This window comes from Ochotona curzoniae, unplaced genomic scaffold (genome assembly GCF_017591425.1).
Source record: "Ochotona curzoniae isolate NIBS_2020 unplaced genomic scaffold, NIBS_Ocur_1.0 contig_3520, whole genome shotgun sequence".
Lineage (NCBI taxonomy): Eukaryota > Metazoa > Chordata > Mammalia > Lagomorpha > Ochotonidae > Ochotona > Ochotona curzoniae.
In genome coordinates, this window is record NW_024465894.1 from 13316993 (window position 1) to 13330143 (window position 13151).

A 13151-nucleotide genomic window follows, 5' to 3' on the forward strand; every position below is an offset into this window, starting at 1 on the left:
ATCATGTACTGTAGTAACATTAAGTTTGGCATAAACCAAGTCATCAGGATGTTTTCTGAAGAGCTATAACCTGTGAGTTTGGTAAGCTCTCAAAGGATGGTTTTTTTAGTCTCTGAGGTTGCCTTCATGGGAGTACTAATTATTAGTGTATCCAGTTTTGCAACCTCTAAGCCAGCATTAATTCTGTTAACCTCTAGAGAATTACTCAAAAAAAGGATGACAAAAAGTGACACAGTTGAAATAATATTGGCTACTGTGGTGTGATTATCTATAAATTTTGGGATAAATGACTTTTGTATTTTTTTTTCTTATTTTCCAGAACACTTTGCATTTAAAATTTAGATCTTCGTCAAATCCAGTTATAGCAAAACACCTTACAGCAGAGGCCATATAACCAAAAAGTCCAAAGGCCCAGCCCAGTGGACCATTTACTTCAATGATGTTCAGTACAAATCCCCACTGCCACTAAAGACTTTGGAAAGTCCCTTTTAAGTTGTAACAGGATTTGACTATTAGTGAGGATTTCGATAACTGTTAATGTTTTCTGAAGTTGAAATTTGTTATAGAGAAGTACACTGGTTTTGTGTACCCTTCAATTTTTGAGCTTTTATGCCGAATGTATTTTCTGATTGTGTTAGTATGCTGTGACTTTGAGTGGGGTTGCCTTCAGATGTGGGTGGGAGCTTCTATACAAAAGTTACTTCAGATACCTTGAGTTTAAATTATTTTGCAATTTTGACAGTTACTGGACCTGTTAAGTCAATAGGGAAGTTGGATACCTCTGTGCTATGGCTGAACAGAGCAAAAATTTGCTGTTTTTATCTCTGGGAGATTGGATTGCATTTTATCTTGTCTCCTATTTGAATTCATTATGTTTAGGACTTTAGGTTTTAACCAACTCAGAATTTTCAAGTTTAAGAGAGAGTGTCAGGTTTTTCAGGCAGGGAAGATTGTTCTGTTGCCTTTCTGGACGTTGCTGTGATGACTTCCATATGAATAACGAGTGTAGCCTAATTTTCTGTCATGTGCTACCTAGCATATACATTTCTGACAGTCAGGTGGATTATCTTGAAATTTTAGACAAAGTTTCTGCCTCCTTGGAAAGCTCTACATCTCCTTGTGATTGGAGTGTGGGTTTCAAGATTCCAGAAGGTGGGTGTCTTCATTTTCTATTTCCCATGCACTCTAAGATAACCTGATTTTCAGGTTCTCTGAGGCAGACCTCCATTGTTCTTGTGTTAACTTTGCCTTGATAAGAACTAAAACAAAAATAAATTTTCAAATAATAATGTAGCATTATCAAAATGTTTGCTTTTTAAACCACTACAAGTTGACGGCTTAATGGATTAAGTTTATTTGAGATATTTTTCAATTTAAAATATCTGAAGGCACCTCTAAAATTTGGATGATAATAGATAGATTTTAAGATTTAAATTTGAAATGAGTGGGTAATATACTGTGAGGCATGGAAATTAACAGAAAGGTAAAATGGGATTTTTTTTCCACTTCTGAGTTTTTTATGGACATTTGTGAAGATGGAGTTTTTGATTGCACTCCATAGGCTTGTATATACTGGCTTAAAAATAGCACACTTTTTTTTTCTGGTTTATTATAACTAGAAAATATTTCAATGGGCTCATTCAAGTCTAAGAGTGTATAGATGTACTGCATTGGTTTGTACTCCTATTGTGTAAAAATCAAAGTGTTGATATTTTTGGTCTTTGACAGTATGAAAATATTTCCATGTGAATTGGGTCAAAATTTACTTTCAATTAAATTTGTTTACTTACTGAATTTTATGTGTGTACCAAGTAATTGGTGTAAATGTGATTTCTTATAACTTTGGCATCGTAGGTATATCTTGTGACTTACAGTAATGGTTGTTGGCCACATGGAACTAGATTTTGACTTATATCTGCCAACAAGTGTGCCTGGTTGAATTGTAGCCAACAATCAGTAAATCAGTATAGTTTGTGCTCTTAAGGATGAGTTGCAGATATCAAATAATCCCTTGGATGCTCATCTTTTCAGCAATATAAGGCAAAGATGAACTAGAGTGTTTACCATAACATGTGATTATGTATCTTATTATTCTCAAAAATACCAATTAAGTTTACAAATGGATAAATGATTTTGTAACCATAAAAGGAAATGTATTTTGGTCAGTTCTTAGCCAACATTATAATCATGATTTTTTTTTTCACTTAGGAGGAAAAAAAGCAAGAGCAGGAGTCGTAGTCATGAACGGAAGAGAAGCAAAAGTAAGGAGCGGAAGAGAAGCAGAGATAGAGAAAGAAAAAAGAGCAAAAGCCGGGAAAGGAAGCGAAGTAGAAGCAAAGAAAGGAGACGGAGCCGATCAAGAAGTCGAGATCGCAGATTCCGAGGCCGTTACCGAAGCCCTTAGTATGTATCTCTAATTTTGTTTTTGGTTTGACAGTGATTTTCTGAGTATTTTGACAGCAATGTGATTTCAAGGACTTGAAATGTCAAAAACATAATTGGCCAATGAAAACCTAAGGATATTGACATTGAAGTCTGGAGAATAAAAAAAGGATGGAAGTAAATAAAAATTTATTTTTCTAGGCATACAGCTTATTTCCTTTTACTCCATCTAAAAATTTAAATTGTATGCCTTTTTACACTAGCATTAGAATGCTAGAAGGACAAGTTACATGAAGTCTTGTCTGTGGCTGTTTTCAGCCACAGACCCTTTACAGATTTTTTGTAAGCTCCTTGATAAATAATTGTGCTCAACACAAACCTTTGATGTTTTTTAATATTCCACACTGAAATTATTTTAAAGATTTAGTAACTAGGAAATTTGGTAGCATTTTTAAACAATGGGAACAGCTTATTGTGATCATTAAAACACAACGTTGGAAAGAAACTGCAAGTAAGCAAGAGTTGAATCTTAGAGTCCTTGCTGCTTTATGATGGTATTTCCCCTAAAAGAAGCAGAATTGTTGCAAACCCTGTTCAGGGTCTGTTAAGCACTTCCAGTGGTTTGATGGAAAGTAGAAATAAGACTGAATCAAAAATGGCTCATTCACCAGGGCAAGTTGTATCACCCTGTATTCTTGTTCTGTTTATGTAAGAAAAAAAAATCTTGTATCCACTGATTCATTCCCACATAGTTGCTACAAAGTTGGAAGCTTTTTCCAGATCTTAGGTGTGGGTAGCAGGGACCTAGGTAGCTGGGCCATCTTCCGCTGCGTTTTTCATGCCATTGGCAGGGAGCTGGATTAGGAATGGCGCAGCTGAGACCAGTGTCCATACGGGATGCTTGTATGGCAGACAACATAATTACCTGTACTGGCACAACACTAGCCATTTCCTCATCTACTCAGAAGGGGACAAATTGCAGAAAAACCAATGAGTTATACTGGGAAAAGAATGCAAATAATAACTGTGCTTGGGGAAACGTGGGATTTATTTGAAGCCATTTGAAAGTAATAACAATGATTTCTGATTCTGACTTGAACTTTTAAATTTTTTTCTAAGATTTATTTGAAGTAACACAAGAGCCTTGGAGAGATAGAGCAAGATATACCATCTACTACTGCTTTACTCTCCAAATGGCCTTGGGGCAGCAGCGTGTACCATAGTCAGGTCACCCCATGTGTTGTGAGGCACAAGTGCTTGGGCCGTGTTACCTCTCTTTCCCAGGCCCTTTTATCATGGGAGCTGGATCAGAAGAGCAGCTGGATGCTGTATGGGATGCCAGCATTGCAGGAGAATCTTAAACTAGCATTGCTGCAACGCTCATCCCATGCTTTCATGTTCCTCTAGCTGATTATTTCATGAGTTTTCAGAGCTGAAAATGCAACCAAAATGTTTAATTCTGAATGTTATAATAAATTTCTTATTAATTAAGATTTACTGCATTCTGAATGCAATTATAATTTATTTTTTTTCAAAAGTGAATTAAATGAAATGGGAAGGGTATATTACCTGAATGATGAGACAGAATACTGTTCTGCTCACAATACTTGTAAATTGGCCTGGGATCATGGTTGGACTGTTAAAAAGTGTTTTAAAAATGCTGTAATATTGGAGCACATTTTTTTAAATTTTTATTTTACCTATAACAAGCTACTTTTATAATTAAATATACCTTATAAGCAAATATACCGTAGAGGTTCCTGTGTGTTCCTTAAGATGTGTATTATAAGTCACTGTTAGTCTGAATTGCAAATGACACATATACTGGAATAGGTTATATTTGAAACTGAGAGCTAATTGAAATGTGCATCATTTCATTTGGCTACACTTCTGAAATAGGAGTCAGATGAGCACTGATGGAGAGCTGATTAATACAGCTTTAAATTGGACTTGTTTTTAAAAGGCACACACAGCTGATATAGAACAATTTGCTTTGTGAGGTTTGAAAACACATAATTTCTGAGAAATTAGTGAAATTACCTTCACATATCTACTAAGAAATATTTTGGCACGAAGAGCTGGAATTTAATGTGATAAATAGATTATGTGGTCTAACAATTGCTTATACAGAGAAATTTGCTTCATGACTATATGCATTATTTCCTTTATTTTAAAAGTTTGGAAAAGCAATATTTATACACCATATGTTCCTCAGGAAAGACTTAGAGGAATACACACCAGCTTCTAACAATAATTATTGCTGATGTGAACAAAGGGGATTTCTTTTCAATTTTTGTGTTATGTATTTTTTGTTTCATGATTTTATCTATAAATACAAATAATTTTAAAGTGAAACTAAATCTTGAAAATGGGTCTAAAACATTTTCAGAATTAAAAATTTGAGGCAGTAACCTTTGGTCTTGGCACCTCTCAGTGGTCCAGGTTGGAAAAACATAAGGGCAGCTTGCCTGGGAGAGAGCTGAGTTTTTTTTTTGTTTTGTTTTGTTTTGTTTCCTCTTCATAATTGAGGTGGAAAAGAAGCAGCCTAAACAATGTTAAACTTGCTGGAGAGCGCATGAACGCGATCTTAGCAAGACCCTAAACCTGTAACTAGTGTAATTTTGTGTTTCCTTTTTAGCTCCGGACCAAAATTTAACAGTGCCATCCGAGGAAAGATTGGGTTGCCTCATAGCATCAAATTAAGGTTTTTAAACATACTTCTGAATTGTTTAAATTGTTTTTAAAGGAACTAATGTGATTTTACTTGTTTGAGTAACTTCTTAAACTTTTTACCTTTGCAGCAGACGACGTTCCCGAAGCAAAAGTCCCTTCAGAAAAGACAAGAGCCCAGTGAGGTAGCTGTTGTCCCTATATTACTTTTTTCTTCTAAGGTTTTGAAATTTATGCCACTGCTAAACTTAAAAAATATAACATGAAATATATTAAGTTTTGCTCTTACTTTGTTTTGTAGTACTATAGAGCTTTCAAATCAATATGAATTTCTGCCAAGTTTTCAATATCTTAATTTCATATAATTAATAAAGGAGCATACTGCTATTAATGTGCAGTGATTGCAAGTGATAAATTTATTTAACATTTTTAATGCCATCTAGGGAGAGTTAACCTACGGGCCCGGCATGTTAGCCTAATGGCTAAAGTCCTCACCTTGAAAGCACCAGGATCACATAAGGGTGCCGGTTCTAATCCCAGCTGCTCCACTTCTCATCAAGCTCCCTACTTGTGGCCTGGGAAAGCAGTGGAGGACAGCCCAAAGGTTAGGGACCCTGTACCTGTGTGGGAGACCTGGAAGAAGTCCTGGCTCCTGGCTTCTGATCGGCTTAGCACTGGCCATTGCAGTTGCTTGTGGAGTAAATCAGTGGACAAAAGATCTTCCTGTCTTTCCTCCTCTTTATTATATCCAACAAAAATAAATCTTAAAAATTAAAGTTAACCTACCTTTAGAAGAAACAAATCATGGGTTAATTGAAAGTATGTTCTTGAATGTTTCCATTAGTAACTTTGTTCGTAAATACAGTTTGCCATTTCTTCTGTGCTGGAAACATTGGAACATATAATAGTGTTATTCATTACAGATGACTTCCCTTAAAAGAACTTCTTTTCACAATTTATTCTGCTAATTTGTTGTAGTTTAAGTGCAGATTTTGTGAAAAATTAGTGAATTTGGAAGCTCAAATAACGGATTTAAAAGAAAGTTCACTCATTTGAATCTAATTCAGATTTGCTAGTTGTACCATAGTATCGGAGGTAGAATGAATTTTATGGGCTGGTTTGGTGAAACAGTCTGAGAATGCCTAGAATATGAATGCAAAAATATAAAGATTAACATAACTTTAACAGATAATGATAATAGATACTTATGAGAAACAGAAGTCTGTTCTGCTTTAACTTTTTGTTAGGTGCTTGAGTTGCCTTTGTAAGGTTGAAAGTACACCCTACTTGTAAGCCCTGCTACTATGAGTAAATGAAAGCCTACTGTTTTAAGTTTGCCTAAATAATTTAATGGTTTTGGTTTTTTATTTTAGTTGTAGTTACTGTCTCCTTATTCATTTAAGCATCAGGAGACTGATTAAGACACCAGGTTCGTGAAATCTTATCTTTGAAAGAGTTTAGAATAAAGGAAAGAGAACTTCATGGTCGATTGGTTGATGTTCAAGGAGGTTGCAACGGCTCAGCTGGATGAGGCCGAAGCTTGGAGCTTCATCTGTCTCCTACTTTGGCGGCAGGCCTGTCTTACTTAGTTTTAATCAGGCCATTATAAAGAAGCTGGATTGGGAATAGAACAACCAGGATATAAACAGACACCCTTCGACCTGCTGTACCACAGTGCTCATTCATTAAAACATAATTTAAATTAATAACCAGTTCACTGTTGTCCCTCTAAGTAAAATAAGTTTGAATTCTCAAAATCAAATAAATTTGCATCACTTTTTTACTTTAAAGTTTATTGTTATTTATTTGCCTTTACTTTTAAGGCCGTGAGTCAGAGTTTCCATCCTAACTGATTTGTTCCTCAAATGAATTGCCAGCCAGGAGTGGGTAACTCAATCTTAATTTTTCACATGATTGTAAGAGGACCAACTATGAACATTAATAAGTTTGTGTAGTCTTCAAGACTCGGCCCATTTCAAGACTTGAGTCCGTAGATTCTTGAGATGGAGACAAACTAAGTTATATGTTCATTGCTATGTCAAGCACCCATCAAAATTATTTGGAGTTCATGATTTTTTGATGATGATGCTATGTGGAAGGATACATTATATCCATTTTGTACCTTTCTGGCATTTGGGCCTGTTCAGGTTATTTTGCATTGCTTACTAAATTGTCATGGTTCCTTTGGGAATACCCTTGTAAAAATTACTGGACTAAACTTTTGTTGCCTTGTAAGGTGCTAAGGAAATATTTAGTATATCGTCACAGAAGTATTTGGATCATGTCAAAGTTTTATATATTAGTTTTTTATAAATATGTTTTATGAAAATGGGCATACTAAAAGTGATAGTACTAATTGTTGAAGCTTATTTTACTTGCCGAGACTGCAAGTTTCAAAATAGTGTGTAAAACTGACTTTGTATTCTTTACTTCTTTTAGAGAGCCTATAGATAATCTAACTCCTGAGGAAAGAGATGCTCGGACAGTATTCTGTATGCAGTTGGCAGCAAGAATTCGACCACGGGATTTGGAAGAATTCTTTTCTACAGTAGGAAAGGTAATCATGTCCTGTGTGGAGAAATTGTCAGTGTGGCAGAAAAAGAAAACATTTAAACAAACCCAGAATTAGTTTATAAGGAAGTATTAGCTTTTGCTATGAAGTTTTCATTTTCAGGCCAACAAAGCTGCTGGCTGAAGTAATTTATCAACTCATGCAAAATTTATATGCATTAAAGAGTTTCCGTCTGTTGCTGCACACTGAAATGCTCAGGACAGGACACTAAGGCCTGAGCCATGGATAAATAACCACGTTGGCTGGGACCTTTGCAGCTCAGTTAGGAACAAGGTTCATATTCCCAAATTTGTCACTTGCATGCAGAGCCTAAACACTTGGGCCTCACTCTCCTGCTTGTCTTGGCATATTAGCCAGCCATCAGAATTTATCCAGGGTGAACTTGAGCCAGAACCTGTATACCAGTGCCATTTGATTACCTTCCCTTCCCTTTTTATCACCTTTTAGTGAAGTGCTTTTTTGTTTGTTTTTTTTTTTAAGATTTTGTTTTTCTTGAAAAGGTAGATTTACAGAGAAAGGTTGATACACAAAGGTTTTTTGTCCATTGCTTCACTCCTAAGTAGCTATAACAGTGGTAGCCTAGCTGATCTGAAGCCATGAGCTTTCCTGTAAGTCTCCCACGTGGGTGCAAGGTTCCAAGGCTTTGGTGTCCTTATTGGTTTCTTGGGCCACAAGCAAAGAGCTGAATGGGAAGTGAAGTATCCCAGAATGAACTGGAGCTTATATGGTGTCCTCATGCATGTAAGGCAAGGACTTTAGCCTCTGAGCCATCATTCAGACCCTTTTAATGACTTTTTTTAAAGGCTTATTTTTATTGAAAAGAAAGATTCATGGAAGATCTGTCTCAATGGCTGCAGCGACTGGAGAAGGACAGAGAAGGGTGGAACTGAAGCCAGAAAGTAGGACCTTTCCCTTTGTGTGCAGAAGCCCACAGACTGAACCATCCTCAGCTGCTTTCTGAGTCCGTTAGTCAGGAGGTAGATGGGTTGTGGAGAAGCTGGAGGGACCAGAGCCATTGCTAACCATATGAGATTGGCAGTTAATGGTAGAGAATCAGCCAGCTGACCCACAGCTCCCCAGCTTAATTATCAAGAAGTTTTATTGAGAAGGAGAGAAAGATTTTCCATCCACTGGTTGCAGGTGGGTGCAACGACCGGATTTGAACTGACCTAGGGCCAGAGGCCAGCAGTCTCCTCTGTGTTTTCCACATGGGTGCAGTTCTCAAATCTTTAGGCCATCTATTCCTTTTCCCAGTCCATAAGCCAGGACATGTACCAGCAGCCATATGGGATCTGGTGCATATAAAGCAAGGATTTATCCTAGAGCCATGCACTGGACTACAAATATACTTTGCATTGATAATCCTAAAATGTTACACATCTTGCTGTGCTTTAAATTTTCATGGTTTACATTAATAGCATGCAAATTATAATTCCTAAATGATAAACCAAGAATGAATACAAAGTAAAATATTCCAAATTGTAAGATTAATTTGTTACAGTTGTGTTCCATCCAGTGTTTCTCTTCCCACATTGTCTCAACGGCCATTTGGGCTGGTCAAAGGCCAGGAGATTATTCTACTTCTCCTGTGTGGGTGTAAGGGGCACACAAAATGTGTCTACCTCTTCCCTACACCATTAACAGAAAGGTGGGTGGAGAGGGATAAACCTGGAATCCTGAGCTGCCAGTGCTGCTTGACCGTGGCACTGGGTTTATACATGTTTAGGTTCAGTTTTCATTCAGATTCCTGAACCAGATTGGAATATGATATTAGTTCAGAACTGTCGTGTACTACCAGATTTCTTTTAGTTAGTGCTTTAACATAGTTTAATTAGAAGTCCAAATTGTTCTGGTGTTAATACCTCAGATCATGAGTGTCCCAGTTTATCAGTGTGTTTGGCAAGGGGGAAAATTCACTGCTCTTTTGGGGAAATATAACGTGATAATTTTTTAAAAAGCGATAACATTGGCTCAGCCAGGTAGCCTAGTTGCTAAATCCTTGCTTTGTGTGCGCCAGGATCCCATGTTGGCACTGTTTCATGTCGTTACTGCTCCACTTTCGTATTCTGCTTCCTGCTTATAGCATGGGAAAGCAGTAGTGGATTGCCCAAAGCTTTGGGACCCTTGAGGCTCCTGGTTTCAGATTGGCTCAGCTCCAGCCATTGCAGGCTCTTGGGGATTATACCATTGGATTGAAGATCTATTTCCGTCTCACTACAAATCTGAATTTCTAATAAAAATATTTTTTGAAAAAATAAATTTTTCTATAATGATTGCATGATTGATCCAGGATGGTAAGGATCAAGGTTTAGGAAAAATTGAGTGATCTCATTTTATTTGTTGTTACTGGGGAAAGGGGAGAGACATAGGGAAAAGCCACACAATTTTCTAGACATCTCAGTACCCAGGGATGAGGAACTGTCACTTATAATCAACCCATAATTTCAATGTGTGCATATTCTGATGGTTCTGCCCAGGTGGTTTGGATTGTTCTGAAATGCTGTCGATTTCAGTGATCCAAGGATGATGTCACCCTCCCAGTGTCCATTGGCTGACATAGTAAGCCTCAAGTCTCCACTCGCCGAGATTTTTTGCTGTCATCATTTGACTGGGGTAGTTGTCCCGTTTGTTCTGTTCTCCTTATTCTGCTACGGCACCAAATGAGCTGCCATATTCTCCTTTCACAACAGGGCCTTGTGTCGACTGCTCGGCCTTTTTCACTAAGTAGGACATGTTCTTGCAGGTGAGCCGAAGGACCCAGGCCAGGCATCCCAAGCCTTGCTGGTTTCTCCACCCCTGGGTCTCACAAATCCGCTACCCACCTCACAGGTTGACCCCAAGACCTGGGTTAGGCAACCTGCATCACTATTGATCCCTCTCCCCAGGGCATATGAACCTGATATGTCTGTTAGGCAGGCCCAAGGACCTGGGCCAGGAGACCCAAGGCCAATCAGTTCCCTTGCCTCTTGGGCTCCAAAACCCAGCACCAACTTCACTGGCAGGCTCCCGGATGCGGGCGAGGTGAAAATAAATCTTTCATAATGAAAAAAAAAAAAGATATAATAGTAGAATTTGAACTGAAATTGGTTAATTTGAGCTATTAAGTTACTTTAGTATTAGAATGATTGTAATACTGCAAGTTTATGTGGAATCTTAGCATTTTTTAACTGTCTAGTTGTTACATATTGGTTTTCAGTTTAGTTTGCAAAACTTTTCCTGAAAGTTTTTATGCCTAAATTATGCTTTGCCTTTTATACATTTTGGACTAATGAAGCTTACATTATTTATAGTGGGTAAGTTCAGTATGTGGTAGTGTATATTAAGGTTGTGTTTTATTTTTAGGTTCGAGATGTGCGGATGATTTCTGATAGAAATTCACGACGTTCTAAGGGAATTGCTTATGTGGAGTTTGTCGATGTGAGCTCAGTGCCTCTAGCAATAGGATTAACCGGCCAGCGAGTTTTAGGAGTGCCAATCATAGTACAAGCTTCACAGGTAATTTTTTCAAAGCTAAGTTTTTTTTTTTAAATTTTAACTATTTAGTTTGGTGTAGTGTTTCAGATTAACTGATCAAAGTTAATCACTATGGATATTCTTAATACCTGTTTGATTTTTTCCTCAGGGATTACTTTGAAGTACTATGTTTTTTCATAGAAATTGTGAATAATTTCTTCCAGAAAAAGAACTGTTTTATAATTATTTTTTAAAATATTTCATTTTATTTTGAGAATTTGTACATAGTTGATTAGGGCACAAAGGATCAAGAGGTGCAGGAAAATGGGTTAGATTATTGTTTCCACTTTTTTTTAATCTGGTATAAGTGGGGAGACAAAAGGAGAAGCCCCAAGCAGCCTCCCACCCATCTCAGGTCCCCAACATGGGGGTAGCTGAGGCACCACTTACATGGCAAAGGTGCATCAGACCTGGCCTGGGTCTCTCCACCCAGACTCTAATGTCGCACTCCCCAGGTACATCCTGCCTCAGGATGTTGGTGATGGGTGGAGGCTAGGGCGGTCTTGTTCCCAAGAGACCCCCTCCCAGTGAAATCTCCAGGAAGACTGAAGAAGCCTCTTGAGTTCAGGCAGGCCAAGGACTCTTACCTTGTGACAGAATTAACTAGTCATGGCTCCCGGTTTATAATTATTGATTTGCAGTGATGTAAGGAGTTTGTGCCTTAAGGGAATGAGTAGAAAAAATAATACGTATTTTTTTTAAGATTTATTTTTATTGCAAAGTGAGATATACAGAGAGGAGGAGAGACAGAGAGGAAGATCTTCCATCCAATGATTTACTCCCTTAGTAACTACGGTGGCCAGTGCTGTGCTGATTCAAAGCCGGGAGCCAGGAACTTCCTCCAGGTTTCCCATGCAGCTTCCCAAGGCTTTGGGCTGTTCTCAACTGTTTTCCCAGGCCACAGGCAGGGAGCTGGATGGGAAGCAAGGCTGATGGGATTAGAACCGGGGACTATATGGGATCCCGGTACGTGCAAGGCAAGGACTTTAACCACTACGCACGCCATTGTGCCGGGCCCCAAAAATATTATGCTACATGATAAGAGTAGCTTTACAAAGTGGGAGCTCTAGTTTGAAGAACAGAGTTCTGTTTGAAATAATGCAACTTATGATTGTGTTGCACTTAAACCCAGAAAGTAGATGGTGGAATTAGTATTGAATTTGGGTCTTACTTATTTCTACCTTTAAAAAAAGTTAGTGGTATTATAGATAAATTTTTTCATTCAGCTTGGCAATGTGAATATTTTATTTATTGGCAAGGAAAACGAGATGCTAACATCTTCCATCTGTTGGTTTACTGTGCATATGAACACAGTAGCTGGACCTGAACCTGATCCCAGAAGAGAAACCTGACCCAAATGTGGAACCTGAGAGTTTCTTGGGCCTCCATTGTGCGTGTTGGGTCCCAAAAATTGTACAGTTTTCCACTGCTTTCTGTCCTCGCAAACTGTGGGAGCAAAATTGATTGCAGAGGTGCTGAGACAGGAAGCACTGCGCCAATGGATTCCCAGTGCTTTCAATGGGAGGATTAGTTAGTTGAGCCATAGCACTGAGCCATAAATGTTATTAAAGGTTTATTTATTTTTAACGGAATGGAAGAGTTACAGAGAGGAGAGACAACTTCATCCTCTGATTTATTTCCCATATGGCCAGTCTAGTGCGAGTTTGTTCTGCATCTCCTATGCAGGTTCACGTCCCAAGCCATCTTCTGCTGCATTGGCATGCCTTAAGCAGGGAGCTGCAACTGATCTATGGGAAACGGAGCAGCTGAGATATGGACCACTTCATTGTGGGATCCTGGATATTGGAGGAGGGGGAGGTTGGGGTTTGATTAGCTAATTTAGCCATTGACTTGACCTAAAAATTATTTTGAACAGTGAGAAATCCAGTCCTATTTTGTTTTTCTTAAAATTACTGAAATATTTCACAGTTGCTTCTAGATACAATTACTTTATTAAAACTTTTTTGAAGATATGTGTCATAAACAGATTTAAGTTTACATTTCCTTTTTCAAT

General features: G+C 37.9%; 1 protein-coding gene across 14 annotated transcripts in view; it reads left to right on the plus strand.

Moving 5' to 3' along the window:
- The window catches only part of RBM39 (RNA binding motif protein 39), a 33855-nt gene that overhangs the window by 4711 nt on the left and 15993 nt on the right, over nt 1-13151 (plus strand). For 5 of the 14 annotated variants that reach the window (XM_040981553.1, XM_040981555.1, XM_040981554.1 and 2 more), the window contains 5 exons: nt 320-1152; nt 2209-2403; nt 5184-5237; nt 7492-7609; nt 10967-11119. In XM_040981553.1, coding sequence (XP_040837487.1) covers nt 7547-7609; nt 10967-11119 — 216 coding nt within the window. In that variant the 5' untranslated portion in view covers nt 320-1152; nt 2209-2403; nt 5184-5237; nt 7492-7546. Of the gene's footprint in view, nt 1-319; nt 1153-2208; nt 2404-5020; nt 5087-5183; nt 5238-7491; nt 7610-10966; nt 11120-13151 lie in introns of all 14 variants that reach the window. The other 9 variants (XM_040981543.1, XM_040981544.1, XM_040981548.1 and 6 more) reach the window with 3 other exon arrangements.